Source organism: Artemia sp. Qi Xiang Cuo, chromosome 3 (genome assembly GCF_049724085.1).
Source record: "Artemia sp. Qi Xiang Cuo chromosome 3, ASM4972408v1, whole genome shotgun sequence".
Taxonomy (NCBI): Eukaryota; Metazoa; Arthropoda; class Branchiopoda; order Anostraca; family Artemiidae; genus Artemia; species Artemia sp. Qi Xiang Cuo.
Genome location: NC_142796.1, coordinates 9,081,466 through 9,102,143, shown reverse-complemented (window position 1 = coordinate 9,102,143; position 20,678 = coordinate 9,081,466). Strand labels below are relative to the sequence as shown.

The window sequence follows — 20,678 nt, the reverse complement described above, 5'->3', positions numbered from 1 at the left end:
AACTAACTCGAGGCTTCGAAACCTACTTGGAATTCCTAAAAACATCTAATAATAACATTGCACTACTAATTACCGATTTTCATGTATGTATTGGAATAAATTAATTTAGAATTAGATTCTTTAAAATTTAGTGTTACAGTGTTGAAGCCAAGTATAGCGTTCAAGAGAAATCTGACTGGCCTATTCTTGAAAAAATTAAATGTCGCTTATGTTTATAGTTGTTTAAATGTTCTCCGAAGCACTTGCATCTCGGTCCAGGTTTGTATACTGGTTGAGATAGGGAATGATCATACTGTCTTATTTATATACAGTGGACTGTATTAAGAAACAATTATCTTACAATCAGTGAAAAACAAGTGGAGGGTTACAGAACAAATTGTAAATATATAATTTGGGCTATATATTTGCACATTAGTTAGGGGGCGGGAGGCTGGGGGTTAGTTTAGGTCAGGTTGCCACCCCCCACCCCCCCCTAAATTGCCAAAATATTGCCCCAAATTGTTTTTAAACTATGATATTTTCATCATGTTTTGGTAATTTTCATTAGGATTAACCTAACTTTACTTCTTGAGTGTTGGCGGTATAATATATAAGTACCGATTAAAGGAATTGATCTTTTTGCCAGGAATTTTCACCATTTAAAGATTTGTTGAATTTTGCTTTATTTGGTATGTAAAAAATAAGTACTTTTCTTTTTTCCTTGCGAATTTTGTATTGCAAATAACCTTTTATCTTCAAATGTATTCTCCTCCTCCTCCTTCCCTCACCTTTGATATTTGGATGCCCTTTCCCCTGCAATATTTTTGTCGGGTGTCCATGCTTGATTGAGTGGTTCAACTGCAGTTTAGGATCTTTTTATGGTCTAGGAAAGTTGTCACAAGACCTTGCTACGCCAATTTCTGGTCCTAATTTCTTAAGGGGGAATAAGAGATTTTTTTGCAGGTATTTAGGATGCCACTTGAAGCACAGATGCCACTTAGGAGGCCCTTGCTGACAGCAACAGAAATAAAAAATATTTTTGGAATTTTTACATTAATCATTGAAGTTCATAAAAAAATTTTAGAAGATCTGACAATTTTGGCCCAGAACTGGAAGGACAATAGTATTGGGCAGATATTTTTAAACCACGTAAGTGATATGACAGGTAAAAGTAGATAATTTTTTTTTCAACGATGTTAAATGATGTGAAATACTGAGGATTGAACTAAAATAATGTAAAACAAAAATGAATCAAGGAATAAAGGTAAAACAAGAAAGAAAAACAAAAAAAAGAAAGAAGAGAAACTGTATAGGAAAAATAAAAAATTAAGAGCAATGTTTAACATGACGAATAAAATACTGCACAAAAAGGAACTGCGCTATCTCGTTCAGAATATAAATCTTGATTTTTAAAATGTTGTCGAGATAATTCAAGATTCCGATTCTACATAAACTTACATTCTTAAGAATTGGTAAACTAAGCGGAAAGAACAGAATAGTTAGCTAAAGCAGAGATAAGTGTGATAAGCTTTCTGTCAGAAGTTGAGAGGAGGCAACAACAGGAAAATCAGGTTTTCTAATTTATTTATTTTTTCATTTTCTATTTTGTCGTTTTATTTTCAGTTTTGTCTTATAGGGAATGAACAAGAAACTAGGGATAATTCAAACCTTTTTTTTGCTTAAAAATTTGGAAGTATAAAATAAAAATGAAATTAACTACAATATAACTCAAATATATATAGTGGTTATAATGCGCAAACCACAATTGTCCTTATAATACCAATTACATTTTCTTACCAGGGAGATTAACACTCTAGTGTTATAGGTACGATTTCGTCTCCAACAGCCAACTACTGTCACTTACCAACCATACACCTAACTCACGTCAGCTCGCTGCAACTCTTTGGTGGTTTGGCCACCTAGCCCGCATGCCAGCAGAAACGCCAGCCAACATGCCAGTTCGTCACTTCCTGTCATTGATTGGTAGCACCTCAAACGAAGTTATCATGCCAGCTCAGGACTGTCTGGACTGGAGAAGACGAATGGGTTCTCTCTCTACGCCAAGAACGGATCCAGAGCCTTAATTTGGGAGGGGCAGCAGTGCCAAAAGGAGAAAGGGGAACATCCCCCCCTACAGTTTCGTTTAAAATAATTGAATTAAGGCTGGATTTACTATCGACGTAGCGTAATGCAACGGGAGACCAACTGGATTACTTTGCCGCGTGTGCAAGGCATTGGGAAACTTTATCTAGATCGAGATTGCCGCTAAACGTCGATATCCGTTGGCCAATCAGAGGCGACCCCAGTCATAGGGAAGGTTATGCACTCGTTTTCTGTTGCATTTGGTGAGTTGTAATGTTTTCGATTGCTCTTTGATACCATCGCGGTGTGGTAAGTTTGCAATATAAGATGAATGGATAATCTAAGCGTCTGACACCAACATGAAAGGTTCCTATAGAAATGGGACAAAAAAAAAGAAAGAAAAATCATCTCGAAATAAAATGTCCGTGAACCCATTGTTTCTATGACAAGATTTGAGGATATGGGGAATATTTCTAATGTTTTTACTGGTACAATTGGAAAAGGTACTCAAAAGCAAAGAAAAAGGGGAAGGAATAAAAAAAAGCCTAATCAGTTGGCTGGGAAAAAGACAAGTTTTGCTGAGGCTGCAAAACTTATTCCAGTCAAGGTGAAAAGCAGACGGGACGAAAGATTGGCAAAAAATAAACAGTGCATTTTTATGCAGTGAACAACAAACTCTTGAGCCAGTTTGATTTTTTGTCCAAAATTTTTCTCTATGAGACTAGAAGAGAACTGAATCAGGTTCAAAATATTATGTCTAGAAAAAAAGGACAAATGGGTAAAGGTAATGATAAATGGTGCTTGTATACTTGGCCCTAGCAGCAGGAAATGTATTTTCCAAAGAATATTACTGTGCAAAGAACCTTGTTGAGGTATGCCAGATAGAATAGTTGGCCTTATGGTGCCCTGCAATGGGTTCCATGCGTGAGAAAAAATAAGTATAACCAGGTCTCAGGTTAAGGGAGATGTGAAATATAGAATAGAATAAGGCTTTATTTTTAAAACTTTTCACAAGCAATAAATCCCCAAATATAAGTTCGTGTCGAAAAAAAAAGTAAACCACAACGATCACAAGCACATCAATGAAATTAGGATCAGTGACACCAAAACATTAAGAAATAGGAACAGACAAAATATAGACAAATAAAAATTAAACAGTTAAGAAAAATATTAAAGTAGCTAAAATAATGTCATATCAAACAGGTCATATATTAAAGGTAACAATTTAGTCATAAAACGGTATATAATATAATAAGTCATAAAAAAAAGATTAAAAAAAAAAAAAAAAGCCAAGAGTGTCAAAAGAGTAAAAAAGAATTCATTAAGAGGCATTGGAGGTGTTGAGGATTTGAGTGAAGGTTGGTATAGAGCTGTCTAAATATCTTTGTTTTAGTCTTTACAGGTTATAGAGTGGGGATGAGATTTTTTGCCTCTATTGGGAGAGGTTTCCGTTCAGGATCATGGGGAGGTGGAAAAGGTCTTCATTTTGGATGTTGGTTCTCGCATTGCCACTAAAACGGAGACACAGATCATGTCGTCTAATTTCCAGGGTTTTCATTTTAAACGTTTGTAAGAAGTAGGAGTAAGGCAACTTACCTTCTCGTGCGATTATTTTTAAAGCCATTTTCTGGAAGGATTCTAACCTTTTGGTTTGATTTTTATTTAGTGAGGTTCCATAGAGGGCAAACATATTCGAGAAATTGGTGAATAAAGGATATGTAAAATTTCAAAATATGAGAAGCATGGCATTGATATTTTGCCAAATGCTTAAGGAAAGCTAGGGAAATATTGGCTTGCTTGGTTATATTTGAAATATGGGCTTCCCATTTAAGGTCGGAAGTCATAGTTACTCCTAGAAGTTTTATTTTTTGTGTCATAATTTCACTTGGAAGAATAGACGTAAATGAGGAGAATGTGCCTAGAAAATTGATTGTTAGTATTGTAGATTTCAATGGGTTTACATGCATTTTTATTTTTGAGGGCTTCTGTTGCAACATCTTTACGGATTTCAAGTGGACTACTTTTTATACTTTTCCTGGCGACCTCTAGTAGAGTTATATCATCCACAAATTTTCATGGTAAGGGGTTATCTTCTGCCAAATTTTTTACCATTAACGCTGAATAAGATGGGCCCAATTATACTACCTTTGGGTATTCTGTTATAGACTGGTAGAGGTTCAGAATAAGTATTCATGTATTTGACCGCTTGAGTTCCTTGGCTTAAAAACGATGAAATAATTTTGACCAGAGAGGGGTCGATTTGGAATTCATGGGAAAGTTTATCAACTAAAACATTATGGCCAACGTAATCAAAAGTCTTTTGTAGGTCAACTGAAATGAGATTAGCCCAGGTATTTGGTATCTCTAGGTTTTTCAGTATTGTGTCATACATATGTACTAGATAGTGGGACGTTGACACTTTTGGGACGTTTCCAAATTGTCGAATTTCAATACGTTCTGCAATTGAGACCCTGAGCCAGTCAGGTAAAAATGATCCATACAGCCTTGAAAAACGTGGTGTTAATGTTATTGGTCTAACTTTGTCAAAATCGACCACGGCACCTTTTTTAGGAACTGGAGTTACATAGCCTTGTTCCCAAAAAGCCGGGAATCTGCCTGTTTTTGTGATCTTGTTAAAAATATCTACCAGTGGCTCTGAAATTTTATCGGAGAAAGCTTTTACGAGTGCGATTGGAATATCTAGGGGGCAGATACTGGTTCTTTTTATTTTTTGGATTTGATTTGCAATCTCAGATTTTGTGATTATTGGTAAATTATCTTCAGAGGTTTAGGAGGAAATTCTTTCCGGATTCAGGAATAGGTAACGTTGGGAAATCAAACTAAGGTGGCGGTTTAAGTCGTTCGTGGTTTTTATAGGAGGCTCATTTAAGTTACAGTATAGTTGTTTAGGTTCTTTGCCGCAAATAATTTTTATTTCATCATACCATTTTTTTTGTATTAGTATTGCATAAGTGATTTATTTTGTTTTTGTAGAAATTTGATGCAACCCTACGAAGTTGCTTCTTTAAATTTTTCCTTATTTTGTTTGACTCTAGAATTTTTGCTTCTTTAAGTCATTTAATTTTTTCCAGAATTATTTTTTTAATGTTATGATTGAATAACTGTTTGTTGGTGGAACACTTTTTGGTCTTTTTTTACCGGGAATAGTATAATGTAGTGTTTAGTTAGTAGTCAATGGAGCCGTAAGACTTGGTCATTAACATCTTCTGCATTTATAATTTCGCTCCAAGTTTAACTTGTTATCCAATTTCCGAATTCCAATAAGCCTTTATCTGTTACTGGTCTGGAGCAAAGTTCGGTAACCTTATAATTGTGTTTGGCCTCAAAATCTGGGATAATCTTAATTGAATAATGGTAGCTACCATCGAGTGCAGGAAGCAGAGTTGGTTCTTCATAGTATTGTTTTATATTAGTGTAAATAACATCTAGTTGGGTGCCTCCCTTCGTCGTTCGGAAATCTCCCATTTGTTTGAGATTAAAATTACGGCAAGTTGAGTCTAAAGATAAATCGTTTTTATCCCCTAATAAAAAGATTCCGGCGTAAGGATATTTTAAATGAATTCGATCAATGCTGCCATTTAGTTTTTCGGTGAAATTCTGTTTTGATTGTAGGTTTTGAGTGGGAGCGAAATAGAAAAGTCCAACCATAATAATATTTAATGGGCGGGGCAAAACCCTCGGTATAATACATATCCAAAGAATTTCTTCAAACCCATTAAAATCTGGTTTAGGAATTGGTCTTGGGCATGAATATACTCAATTAACTATTGATACAGACTTGGCTGAAGAAATTCATATTTCTCGTTTATAGTACCCAATAGTATAATTTAGGAAAGATTCTTAACAAATTCGTTTCGGAGGGGCGATCACCCCCATCGTCCCCCTTTGTATCCGTGCTTGCTCTACACTGGACCACCAATAGGAGCAATAAGTCAAGTTATTTGATTATTCAGTAACACAGTTCCGGAAAGTAAATTAAAAGAAATTAATATTTAATTAAAAAGGAACCTTCTGTGCCAGGTGGACTCCTATGCGGACAAAAATTCGAAATGCTTAGTTATATCGGGCTTTTTGGCATTTTACCTAGAGCCTAACAAACAAGTAGGACGTCCTCAAATAGTTGATAATAAAGAATTTATAAGAGCTTCAAGAAATAAGACACAATATTATAAGAAAAAAGAATTACAAAATTTATAAGAATAACAAATTAATTTATAAAAGATTCCTAAAAAGTAGCAACTTCATCGGACGGATTAGAAAAATAAAACTCTGAAAAAAGCTGGGCGATGGAGGAGTGTTTTTTTTTACGGGTAGTGTATTATTACAATAAGCTTTGTTGGTTACAGTAGGCTGCGAAAATCTTCATCGCTATAGTAATAATTTGAGAAAAAATGTGTTTGAACTGTCAAGAAAACGGCAAAGGCTTTCCCTCGGTGTCACCCAAAATTTGTAATTACCTCTCTAGGAAAAGTGTCATCTTCCATTGTTTTTAAATTCTCATATCTGAAAAGTATTAGAAAGTATTGTAAAACATAAACAAAAGACGTCTAAAGTTTTCTTTTGCTTACGTTTTGTCACATCTTTTTTGGCCGTTTGAATCCTTTAATGGAAGTTGTTTCACTTCACTTGTTATTTTCTTTCACTTAAATTTTTTTTTTTTTTTATATGGATTATATTTTACGTGCTTACCAAAAGTATGTCGAAGGTTCAGCAAATGCTCAGCAAATTCTCAGCAAATGCTTGGAGGAAAAATCTCGATTTCGAGATTTTATGGAAACTGCAGCCAGAAAAAACCAACCAGAGTTTCAAAGGCAATCTCTGAAAGATCTGATGATTTGTCCGATCCAAAGGATAACGAGAATCCCTCTCCTTCTTAAAGGTAACCGTTTAATTGTTCTTCTACCATAAAAGTATTGACTTTTCGCTATTATTTCTATCATCGAGATGCAATGACGTCGCAGCAAATGGCTTTGAGTCCCAAAAAGGGAGCCTAATCCCAATTTTTTTCTTTCATTATTATTATTTTTATGTTTATGAGGAACGCAAACAGTCTTTATAATCGTTAGAAGTTCTACATAAAATGAATTTGTGTACTATTTTTCTAGAATGATTTTCTAAATCATCTGAAAAGCCTGTCAGTATAATAATAATAATAATAATTTATTTTTGACCCACCAACATTATAAAAAAGTGGAGTAACAAAAGAAAATAAAAGGTAAAGACAGACAAAACAAAGCACATGCAAAACAATATCAATATAAAGAATTACAAATGCAAATCATGACACTCGCACAAAAGGAATAAAAGGACCCAACCGCTTGCAGGCCCCATCTTTTAACTTAGAGTTGAACTCATTATATAACGTCAATATATCAGTTGCATGAAACATTCGAATAGTATTACGGTTTCTATACCAACGAGGCAAATACAAAAGATATTTACAATAACGGAAATACAAAAATCTAATATCCTGCATATCACTAGCATTAAAAAAATGGGAGCAAACCTGATAGAAAAAGAATGGAATGGTCGTAATATGTAGAATAGAGTTTAGCCAATGCCTTACGAGAATGTCGGCCACGATTTGGAACAATTTTAACATAACCTGCTTTAAGCTTATTCTTAATATCTGCAAGTGCACTAGCACGGATAGCTGAAATAGAAGAGCAGATACTAATCCCGAGCCAACGCAACGCAGGAGCCAGCTTAACTGAAAAAGAACTACAACTCAAATCACTACTTGGGTTTTTAGCATTGAAAACTAAATACTCACATTTTTCAGCATTAAGTACGAGGCCAATTGTTTCCAAAAGCTTAGAAACAAACTGGGTAGACTTAGCTAGGGTGAATTTTAAACGGCTAATAAGTAATAAATCATCTGCATAAACAATATAAGATAAATTAGTTAGACCCGTAAAACACGACGTAAAAATACGAGAAAGCACTGGGTATAAACAAGCATTAAAAAGGTATGGTGACAGAACCCCTCCCTGCCTAAGTCCAGACCGAATAGGAATATTACCAAAAAAGATCTCTCCTGACCGAAGTCAAACATATAAATTTGCATACCAAAAACAAAGGACACATATAACAGATAAATTCACTCCAAGCTGGGTAAGAGAATACCATAGTTGGCTGTGACAAACCGAGTCAAAAGCTTTTGAAATATCTAGCGCACATAAATGAACTTCAGACCCATCTATTTGTGCTTGAATTAAAAAAGAAGTAAGAATTCAATGCGCATGTTGGCATCCTATATTTGGTTTAAACCCAAATTGATTGGACACATAATCAACTTTTGGAAGAATTTCAGGAAGCAGGACATATTCAAAAACTCTGCTCAGCGAACAGGCTACCGTAATAGGTCTATATGATGCGCAATTAGTCGGATCTTTCCCACATTTAAGAATTGAAGTGACACTCCCGCACAAAAAAGAATCAGGCACCAAAGACATACATAGACAAATTTGAAATAATAACTGCAAATGATAAATCAATTTCAATATGATAAATCAATAGTATGTCGAGATAAACAATGGGAGTAGCGAAAAATTGACAAAATTGCTAGTTGTTTTTACTTCATCATATTCCGAAACGCTCTGTGCTCAATGCAACCCTGATCAAATTGCTTAAAAGTTATTTTCATTGGATTGCCTTAGCTTCATCAGAACCTGACATTTTTACGGCCTTAAAAATAGTTTAGTTTGGTGCTGTACTGGAGAATGCTGTTCATACAATTTATGTTCAACTCTATTTTTGGGCTATTCAAAGTACTCAAATAATTATGTTTTTATCTGTTTATTTATACACACAAGACTGCGGAGTAATAAGAAAAAATTGAGTTGCTAGGTGCCTGTTTTCAGTTTATTGTTATCTGACCCGGATAACAGTCTCATATCGTTATCTGGAACATCCCGTGAGGGGTAGAGAGGGAGACTTTAAATTGATTGAGATGGAGGAGGAGTGTGCGTAGCTGTGTTTGCCTCAGGTGGCTTTTAGTTGCATTAAGTTGTAAGTAGTAGTGGCTGCAGTTGATACGCCGTTATTTCCCATCCAACCCTGTTGGAATTGCTAAAAATATATTTTTATTTTGGCTGACTATAAAACATCCAACTCATCTGTTTCTACTTCTTCTTATTCCGGGAATAGCTTTAAAGTACCAAGTATATAAAAATAAAACGTGTTTCCCCTGGGACCATCTCAGATATATTCATTCAAAAAACGATTTTAAAAATTTTTTCATTTTTTTTTTTTTTTTTTTTAACAATCAATTTAAAATTTATTTGGGTAATTTAAAAATTTTCGTATTTCTTTTAACGTTTGCCGTTAAGAAACGTAATTAAAATATTTTGTTAAGTTCGACAACGCTTTTCATCCGACAAATCTAACACACTATCAATCTGTTAATTCTCAAAAACGACTACACCTTTAGAAGAAAGTCGAACATTCTTAAACTGTTGTATCATATATTTCACCTTATTATTTACTGATTTTTTTTTTGTACTTGCTAAAATAAAAAATAGAATGCCTATGGAAGTATTTTGATTTGAAACTAAATTTTAGATTTTCTTTAAGATATATATCTTTTTTTAAGTTTCCACTTATACAATTCAATAAAATTTTATTTTTCACTTCCCTTGCTATTCAGTACTCATAGTCAACTACTTGTAAAAGAAACTAGTCACCTTTCCTTGTACCAAATTGGAGATGACCTTTGTCAGAACTGTGGCCTTCTTGCCACCTTAATATAGTTTTATTTGGTGTTGAACATCCATCCTAAAGCGTGTTCTAGGGGGGCTTGCTCTACCAAAACCACTTACTAATTCATTCAAACAAAGATGCATGAAACCTATCTGGCTTACTTGGTACAGAACTCAACTATTAATTTCTCCTAGTGTTTAAGTATAGTTCTGAGTCCGTTTTTTCGGGGGGGGGGCAAGTAAAAAAAAATCGTGTGAGCAAGAAAGAAAAACTTTTAGACGGGCATACAGGGGGGGTATGTTTCCAATTATCATTTACTAGCTCACCTGAGAGCTTAGAGAACGATATTATCAGATTTTTTATGTTTGTTAAATGTTCTATAGAAAGTTAAAAGACAGGAACATGATGGGGGTGGTACTGCCAATGTAATACACTTGTAAGGATAAAGGGATATGAGTTTGGTGACAAAAAATAATGCCACAGTGCTCGCGCATTAGTCCTCGGGTGAAATAGTGGCAAGTACTTGAAAAATAGTTTTGATCAATGCAGTCCATTCATCTTAAGGCGCCCTTATAATTGATTCAACGCCGTATGTATATTCCTTCAAGAAAAAGATCAACTGATCCGTAGAATCTATCCACATGGCTTGGTACAGATCCTGCCAGACATTGGACGTTCATGATGCTTTCGGTACCGTAAAGTGTGTCATAAAAAAGATCTACAAATGATTTGTCACTGCTTTATATCGTTTTTAGTTTTAATGTTGAGACTCCCATGCTGTTATATTAAAGGAGTGCTGTAATCCACAGGCCTAATGGTATGGTAATATATAGATTTATTACCTGCCAAAACTCTATAAAATACTATAGGCGCAGAGTATAAGAAAATAATAAAATCAAATAAAAAGAAAAACTAGCGATTGCGGTTGAGTACGAATTTATAAAACAAAACGGGCTAACCCTTTCGTACTGTCGCGCGTCAGTGTTATATTTGACATTTTGAATCTTAAAATTTCTTTGTATGAAAATGTCAGAAACGACCTTTTGGTGTATCATTGACAATATATTGTTATTTCTCTCTCCCCCTTATTTGTCCTTTTTTTAGTGTTTACTTTCTTCAATCGTGTTGTTTTTTCTTATCCTAATTTTTTCCCTTTTTTCCTGTATAACAACTAAAGTTTAAGGTGATCTCCTAGTTTTACCCTCCGTTCTAAGGATTGTTCTGGGTACCCTGCCGACTGACCGTATTTCAAACAATAGGCTATACGAAAAATGTGGTTCAATACCGCTCTTTTGGGCTATAATGAAAGAAAGGTTGAGGTGACTAGGGCACGGTGCGCGGATGAACGATGACAGATTGTCGAAGATGGTTCTTTTCGGCCAACCGTCTAGGGCTAAACTGAAAGCAGGTCATCCGCGGTCGGGGAGGGAGGATGTGACACAAGAAGGATTTAAAGGAAATGAGAACTTCTTGGGGGGTATAAAAAGGGAGGCTTTTTTTAGATTGGGATGGAGGAGGAGCGTGCGTAGCTGTGTTGGCCTCAGGCGGCTTAGTACTGCGGTGAGTTGTTAGTAGTTGTAGTTTTCTCTTTCTATTGTGTTATTTGTTACTATAGTTGTGTTGTTGATTTTTCAAGCCCCTTCTTTGTGTTCTAGTTTTGTTGCGTAGTACTTTTGTGTTATATCCTGTATACAGGATATCCTGTATTCCTTATATATCCTGTTTCATTCGTAACCCGTCTGTATTTTACAGAATTATTGAAACAAACACCGGAAAGAAATCCCGACTGGAATATTTTGAAAGAAGCCAAGGGATCTATGGACGAAGTTTGTCGGCAGTTGAATCTTCAGAGACAGAAAGAGACAGAGTAAGAAATAGACAGAAAGAGACAGAAAGAGACAGAGTAAGAAATAGACTGTGAATTCAAGTATGTTTTAGTGAATTCCTGGTACTTTGGGGCCATATGACGAACCCAAAACGAACAGAAATTACAATAAATAACCGAGTCAAACTCAAAACGAGCAGAAATAAACATAAGTTGGGCTCAAAACCCCTATGACTTCCCAAGGCCTGAACATAATTTGCACTTTACTGAAAAAATACAAATGAATGTGCATTGTCAGTTAAATATACATATACTGATATTTAGTAATCAATATGTTAATATTATTTGATTTATTTAAGTTATAAAAGTAAAAACATTTATATTATTTTTCAGTAAAGTTAGTTCAGTAAAGTTATTTATTGTAATTTCTGTTCGTTTTGGATTTCATTTATTTATCGATGCTGATTTGTGGTAGTTTCATGCTTGGTAGATTATTTGTTTTATTTTTGCTCATTTTTTGTTTGATGGAGTTCTTTACTTTTCTTTGAAAAACTTACTTTGCGGAAAGTTTTTTAATTAATTTAGAAACAATCGAGCAATTTTCTGATTAAATTTCACCAGCATTTAAAGTCAAGTATTTTAAGGTTATTGGGCAGGGGTGTGATAATAGGGAAATAACTAATTAATTTTAAACTTAAAGATAAACTATAAAGAGAATTTTGTTCATTACAGGAAAATATATTTTGAAAATCCGAAGCCGATGCAGATTGTTGATAGTTTTTCCTTATAGTTTACTTATAGTAACTTATAGTTTACTTATATTTTAATTAATTTTATTATTAATTTATATAGTCTAGTACTTTTATATATAATAATAAAGGCCTTAGCTTATACTTGTATATTGTTTTTTTTTTTTTTTTTTTTTTTGTAATGCTGGGCAAAAATTTAAGCAAAAAAAAACCAAATTAAATTAAATGATTGCTTTTAAATAAATATATGATTAAGCTTTTTGCATGGTCGGATTTTAAATCTACTATTACAATTCTTTTACTTTTTGTTCCTTCTATTTTAGTTTTTACTATACAGAATTTCTTATTCAACAAGGATAAGCCAAGGCAGGGTGATGAAAAAAACAAACAATATGTATTAACTTGGTCGTTACACATACCCACCAAATCTTGGTTATTTTAAGCTATTTAGCTTTAATTACATTTTTGGGCTAGTTGAATTGACGCATTTTGGCTCAATAGCTCTAGACCTTGAAGCCTAGGGTTGCCTATATGTTTGTTACTAATTGGCCTGTTGTAAGAAAGTGTTATTCTATTATTGAATTTTTATCTTTTGGGCCAAACAAATTTTTCTAAAGTAAAACTTTCAATATGTTTTTTTTTATTGTGAGCTCAGAAGGCTATTGCTCAAAACTGAGATGATAAAGAAACAGATTTTTTTTTTACTGTTTTGTTTAAATTATACCCGCTTTCTGTCTGTAATATATATATATATATATATATATATATATATATATATATATATATATATATATATATATATATATATATATATATATATATATATATATATATATATATATATATATATATATATATATATATATATATATATATATATATATATATATATATATATATATATATATATATATATATATATATATATATATATATATATATATATATATATATATATATATATATATATATATACATATACATATATATATAGGGGTGATAGAGCTGATAGGGGTTGGCGTTAGATGGTTCTCCCAAGTTGTAGCTTTTCTGTAAAAAAAAATAAGTGTGTTTGTGCACCCAAATATCTAAGTTTTGCACAGTGAGCTCTTTTTCATAGAATTTCCCTAACAATGTCCTTCTATCTCATCTACAATTCAGGTCTTTTGTCTGTGTTCGTATGAATGGTTTTAAATTTGAGTTAGGTGCCCAGAGGTATGACCTTTTGAGGGGGTAGACAAAATCTTTCAACAAAAATGTTTTTTTTTTTTTACCAAATTTAGAACTTATTTTTTAAAAATATTTTTTTAAAAATTTTTTAAAAAATTTTTTTTTTTTTTTTTACAAAAAATATATTAAAAAAGATCTTGTGTAGAATGATAACAAAATTTGGCCTCATATATTAAAGGTTATAATATAAGCCGTGGGGTGTCCTTTCTTTTTTCCAATAACAAAAAAAAAGTGTTTTTATTTTCCTCTTTTAGTTCATTTGGAGCAGAGCAATAACTGTATATGTTTTATTTTTGCGACTAATATGCTCAGGTAGGAATTCTTGGTGCTGAGATAGCAGGGTTAGACAAGACGAAATAATATTTATTCTCAAAAGACCATTAGAAGCTCTAAAAGAGCCTAATTATCTTCTTTTTCAAGCAGAAGAGAACAGCACAAACAAAATGGCTCCTGGGGAACCATTTGCCCTGGTTCCATTTGCCCTTTTACTTATTAAGGGTAAGAAGGGGTGGGTTCAGAGAATGCTCCCTGGAGTCAGGGATACAAGAAAATTCTTTTTGCCACGGTTTTCCAAGGAGAAGTGTTCTTTTGGACTCATTTCAAAGGACTTTCTTACTACCCGCTAAATCAAACCACTACTTCTCAAAAGGTATCGGTGGATATCCTGCGGTGGGAGGAAAAATACTCAACAAGTACATTTTATACCAACACTTCTCTAAGGTTTTATTTTTGCAGGATGTAATCTCCCATGTGCATTAATGACATATTCTGGATGAATTGGAACCATTATCCTGTTTATTTAACGTATTACCTTCTTTTTTCATCTCAGATCATTTACTGATTGCTCGAATATTTTACAAGATTTGACTCCACGTCTAATACCAAAACATTATTTATATTGATTCCTTTGCATTTTTTTTGTCTTTTAGAAAGCGTCTAAAACAGGAGTTAAATCAGATGTTTTGGGTTTCATACTCGCAAGCTTTGATCGTGGACACGCATACAATTTTTGAATATGGAAATTAAAAGTAAATTCTAATTATTTTTTTAATTAAATCAAAAAAAAAATCAGCTGAAAGTACGGGGCAAAATTAAAGCTTAAAACGACCAGAAATTATTCTGTAAATCAGAGGGGCTGTCCTTTCCTCATCCCTCGCTATTTACGCTAAAGTCTTTAAAGTTCTTTAAAAACGCTTCTGGTTCAAATTCAACAGGCCTTGTGTTTGAGCAGTCTTTCTTAAAGAATCCTGATAAGAAGTCAAACAAAGAGCAAGGGTTTAGGAAGGGAAAGCTGTGTTTTTTTTTTTAATTTAGTTTCTGATCGTTTTTCACATTATTCTAGAAAATCCCCTTCACCTCCCCCCCTCACCGCCCCCACTGTATAAATTTTTCCTTGTGAAATTTCCCCAGGAAATTTACTCCCCCCCCCTCACTGAAAATCCCCTTCTTCAAAAATGTCCGAATGTTTCCCAGATACAAAATAATTTTGTTAAAAACTAATTTGAAACAAGACCATTCGAATGTACTTATTATTCTACAAGCTCACTGTACATAAGCAAATTCTTAATAGAATTTTACAGATTGGATGCTTAGATGATTAAATCAACAATATCCATGAATCTTATCTGCTGCTTGTTCCTGGACAGAGTCAAGTTAGGTTCATCATTGGTTCTTAGTAGGATAATGTAGAAAACGACACAATCTTACCCTTTTTCATCACTAAAGTTTGAAATTGGGATATTGGCCACTCAACCCTTATAGAAAAATTAAAAATTAACCTCTTTTTGTGAACCATAAAAAATAAAGACATGTACTTTTACCTTCTTTTTTAATTTAAATCTACTAATGAAACTTATTGGAAAGTAAAAATCAACAAGAACAATCTTACCCTTTCTCAATATCAAAGTTCAAGCGGAAATTCTATTTCCCCTTGATTTTTGTGACTCAGGTGCTATGTTTGGCCCTGCACTTTTTGAAGACTGCTTCTTCTTCTCCCTTTCAATTTTTGACATGTTCTTCATTGCTTCTTTGTGGTTTAGGTTGAAAAAAACTTCAAATCCTTTTAGTGGTCGTTCTTCTTCTTTGCCAAAAATCACTTAATGGTTGTTGACTTATTAGCCTAAGATCTTTCAAAACATCTTGGAAATGAGTAAAACCAGGAATATTCTCAGGCTCTTAGCTTTTGACGGGTAACATTAAACCTAAGAAAATTTATGTATTTGGAATCAGTATACAAAGCCAATCCTTTTTATGTATCTATTGTTATCAAAATTCCGTTTTTTAGAGTTTTGGTTACTATTAGGCCGAGTTGCTCTTTACTTTCAGTTCCTTCCCAAGAACTGTTTAGAGATTTTTTTTTTCTTCTAAAAGGCGTAAAATAGGAAAGGGTTGAAGATCCCTATGGCAGGAAAGCCCAGAAATCGGATAATTAGTAGCCACTTCAAGGGGGAAAAAATCCTTGGAAGAATGAAAAAGAAATGAAAAAGAAAAAAAGTGCTCGTCCAGTGTTTCAGGATCAAAGAGGATGATGCAAGTCTTTGTATCGTCAAATAGCTGAAATCAGTGCAAAACAGTGTATTTTCCCCATTTTTAATATTTACACCTGTTTTTTGCTCACTACTGAATATTTAAAAGTGTGAGGCATGCTTTTGGGCTTGATGATGTGCTGTAGAGGAGTATGGCAGTGCAACCTTATTATTAACGAATTATTAGTGCTACTAATTAAATTTTGAATTTCTTCTAGATGCACTCAGTGTACCAAGAAACTCTTCAGAGCCACTGGGTACTGTGGACATCAGACGTCATCCCAATATCCTGTGTATGAGTGCTGCTACGCGAGTATTGACGTTAATCCGATTGCCTTGTCAAATTTCGCATGTGATTGGGAACAACCCAGAAACCCTGACATGCGAAGCCTGTTCTCAAACAAACGTTGTAGTCGTCCCATCTGAACAGCCCATTGATCCTGATTCTGATGCCTCTACGGTTGAATTTAACGAGTGAAGGGGTAGGGGTAGCAGACTGTAAAATGTGTTGTGAGGTTCTTTTTTTATTAGACACTAGAATATAGGCCTATAGTTAACTTATTTTTTTTATCAGATTGTTCAAACTAGTTGAAACACCGGCTTCGTTTTACACCTAAGAATAAAGAATTGATATAAATATAATATACGGTCCTACATACAAATGTATGGTTGAAAATCTTAATCTCTTAGTAATCTGCCATATGGCATGTTAAACTTTCAGTACAAATAAATGTTACTAGATTTTGGCAAAGCCCAAATTGAGCAGTTTAAAAAAGTAATTTATAAATGATAAATGACATGTTCTTTTTTTTATTATTTTGTTTCATAGGTGTAGGACTTAGCAGTAGACCTTTCATAAAATTATTGACTATAAATTTTAAAAAATAATTTTAAAAAACAGATTCAGTGCTTACCAGCAGCCCCTTCATAAAACTGGTTGGTGTTAACATCCAATTTTTTGTGTATAACCAATCTACCAGATTGAGTGTTCAATACTGAAGGAGATAAATTTTATTTCTGTTCCAGAAGATTCTTTGAATCCATAATTCATCGGATGTTCCATTAAAAATCATCAAACCTGTGTTAAGTAGTTTGAACAGTCATAATTTATAATGAGTTATTAACCTAATATCGATACAGATTGGAGCTTCCTTGTGAGAATGGTCTGTGTTTTTTCCAACATTATTTAGACATGCGACTGTATCGCCAGTGTTGTTTTATATTTTGTGATTCAAATTAATATTAGCTCGAATTAATCTGATATCCAGCTCATTTCTTGATTTACAATTAATAGTTTCATATCTGAGTGTGATGTGACTACCTCTTCTAATTTCAAGTTTGATGTTTTGTAGTTTGGTATTTGCTTTGGTTTTGAGGATAGCTGTGTTTAGACCATTGGTTCTCAAATCAGGTTGAACGTTGTGGATAGGGTTGTCAGTGGCCCAAGTAAGAAAATTCACTAGAAATAAAATCGTTGGGAAATTTTATACTAAACAAAAATTATTTTACATAAAAATAGTGAAATAGCACTTTTATTTTCGCTTTTCTTGCCAATTGCGCTGATATTTGGCTTTTTAAATCATCTTGCTGGAAAATTTAAGTTTAATCACAGTTATTCAATTGTAATTATTTTTTCTTTTTGTTAAACCGTGGAAACTTTGAAATTAAAAATAATGCGGAGAGATTAAAATATCCACAAATAAGCCAAAAGAACCCCCCAAAAGAAGAGACCAAAATTATTGTAAGTTCTGATAAAACATGGTCTAAGCAAACCTGTATGCAGTGATTCTTTTAAAGGGTGATTTGTAGTATTTAAAAGGAAATTAAATTAAGCTGCTGCCCTTAGGCATCATCTAGTGACGAAGTTCTTTTTTTAAGACTGAAAATTTTTGTCCAAGGTAATGGTGCTGTGGCGTCGATGCCCAGAAATTAGAAAAGGGGGGGGAGGCAGTTTTGTCATTTTTAAATTTTTTTTTTAAACGAAAACACTCAAGGGTAGTTTTTGAAATCTAGTGGGTGGGAGGAAGGTCAATAAATCTTCGAAGTAAGTCCCCTCCCCTCCCGAATTGATGCCAATGTAAGGGTCATAAGGGATTATGTGGATGCTTAAGAGATGGAATTTGAATAAGAGGTGGGAAACCCCTGGTATATATAAATTTAGCTCATATCGCTTACCGGACACGACTGTATTCCGGGAATGAGTGTGATTATTTAGTACTACTGCTAAAACTAGTTTTGCTCTGGTATTGGCAAATAAGGTGACAGCAACCTATTATATTTTTGACATGATTAAAGAGTTTCAGACAAGGGATAATGATTTAGAGAAAATAATTGAACAGGCGCCTTTGAATATGCTAATATGTTTGCCGTATCTCAAAAAATAACTTATATAAACGTATATAAACTTTTCATTATATTTACCCTCCATAGGAAGTTTCATTGCAAACCCTGAAAACAAAATGTAATTAATTTTATGGTTCGTCTGATTCGAAAACATTTTCCTTCAGGAGGTCTAAAACCCAGAAATATTCAAAATCCTTTGCTTCTCTTGCATCTTAAGAGTTTTATCTTTTTCGTTTTTCATACTTAGTCTTTATCCATTAGTCGTGAAAATGAAAAGTATTTTTATTTTTTTTGTAATTGTTTAAAATAAAATCTGGGTTATTGTAGTGGATTTCAGGATCTATAGTACTGAGGGACATATCGATCTTTTGTTTCACTCTTTTTCTTTGGCTTGCTATACGAGTTCAATTATATTTTTTTAAGATATTTTCCGAGAAGCGATTATTTACTCTAGTAATCTGAATCTTATGCGAAATTTTACTAGTTTTGAGTAGAAGTATGCACCTTAACTGTTATGTCAGATAATTGCTTAACATCGCATTACTGGTCAGCAATTGATATCTACTATCCATTTGATGTTTACCTGTCATGCATACAATGGACTGTGCTTCAGTATTTTAACGCGCTGTATGTTACTGTTGGCTACAAGAGGCCATAGCTTAGATAATTCAAACTAATAATTTTACGAACATTCTCACCAAGAGCATCGACATAAAAACATGTGCTGCCATCTTTCAGTTTTCCAAACAAATTTTTGCGACATTATTAAATTACTTTGCTGATCTGTCTAAAGAGTTTGGATAATATATAAGAGATGGAATTGGCAAGAGTGTCTATAAAAAAAATCAACGCCAGCTGGCGTTTGGCGACACTTGGCATTTTTTTAAACTTTGTAATCGTTTTTATGTCAGGAACTGAGATTAGACACTTACAATTACCCTAATTTTACCAAGTAAAATAATTAAGTTAATTATTTGGTACCAATTATTCTTATTATTAGACTGGAAAAAAATTGGCAAATATCGCCAAATGCTAGATGGCGTTGATAGTCTTGTGAAAAAACAAAATCGCGAAGAAAGTAAGAAAACGAGCACAATTAACACCCATTTAAAAAATTTTCCTAATTGGCCGCGTTTTCTTCCTTTCTTCGCGATTTTATGTTTTATCAGGATTAGCCAGTGTGGTCTCAGAAATTATTTATAGTTTTGTGTCTACACATGCCAGTTCCCACTCTTATAAGTTAGACATACTCTTTGGATCTGTCATCCTATTGATCTTGTAAGAGTTTTGCCTGGTATTTATTAAAAGAGTGCCAAAAAATACGCTCAATCAACATTTATTCGCACCAGTGCTGAATGGCAGAAGAATTCTTTCTTGATGGTAATATGTTAAGCTTGGTTATCCTTCTAGTTTGAATAATCTATGGACCTGTGTCTATTCATTTTGGTGATTTAAATGTTGAACGTCAAAACGTCACATGCTTTAGGAATTTGTTTTAGTTTTGTCTCCCACTTGGCTGGTCAATATTTATAGCATTTTTTGCTATTTCATCAACCTGATGATTACCACTTATGCCAGAGTGGCTAGGAATGTACTGAAAGTAAGTTTTTATGCCACTTGAAGCAAGATTATGAATAATACTGAGACAATGATAAGTGTCAATGTCCAACTTATATTGAGGAGCTGAGGCCAGCAACTCAAGGCTTGATAGAGAGTCGGAATATATGATAATATTATTGGAATTTGCAATCAAAGGTTGGTTTTCTTTAAGGTGTTCAAATGCCATGATTATGGCATTTAACTCAGCAGACATTATAGATAAATTATTATATAATCTCTCGCCCATTGCAATTTTCAGGTGAGGAAGGAAAACACCACTTGCAACCTTCTCATTCATTTTTGACCCATCAACAAATATTTGGAAGTGATTTTTATAGGTAATTGTATTAAGTTCTGCAAATTTTTTCTGGACAAAAGATTAGCGTATTGTTATTGCGTAAAAAGTTTTAATTTAGTTCTAGAAATTTGAGTTATCGAAGTTTCAATTTTATCGAAGTTATCAAGCATTTTCTTGATTCTTGGGGTAATTTATTTTATCATGGTGATCTGAGACTAATATTATAACAGCTTCAAACGCAGGAATTCCTCACCTCGAGGTTTTGAAAATAGTGTGATGCTTGATAACTTCGATAACTCAAATTTCTAAAACTAAATTTAACTAAG

The 20,678-nt window shown here is 33.5% G+C and overlaps 1 protein-coding gene and 1 long non-coding RNA gene across 3 annotated transcripts in view; both read left to right on the top strand.

Moving 5' to 3' along the window:
* Positions 1 to 1,158, top strand: part of LOC148953732 (uncharacterized) — a 387,433-nt gene extending 386,275 nt beyond the window's left edge. The window contains exon 6 of the mRNA XM_089085872.1: positions 943 to 1,158. Coding sequence (XP_088941998.1) covers positions 943 to 1,158 — 216 coding nt within the window. The remainder of the gene's footprint in view (positions 1 to 942) is intronic.
* Positions 1,159 to 6,753: 5,595 nt separating this feature from the next.
* The window catches only part of LOC148953731 (uncharacterized), a 15,769-nt gene continuing 1,844 nt past the window's right edge, over positions 6,754 to 20,678 (top strand). Inside the window, exons 1-3 of one of the 2 annotated variants that reach the window (XR_016143766.1) lie at positions 6,754 to 6,961; positions 11,536 to 11,710; positions 16,331 to 16,622. This is a non-coding gene — a long non-coding RNA (uncharacterized LOC148953731). Of the gene's footprint in view, positions 6,962 to 11,535; positions 11,711 to 16,330; positions 16,679 to 20,678 lie in introns of those variants that run through there. The other variant, XR_016143765.1, reaches the window with a different exon arrangement.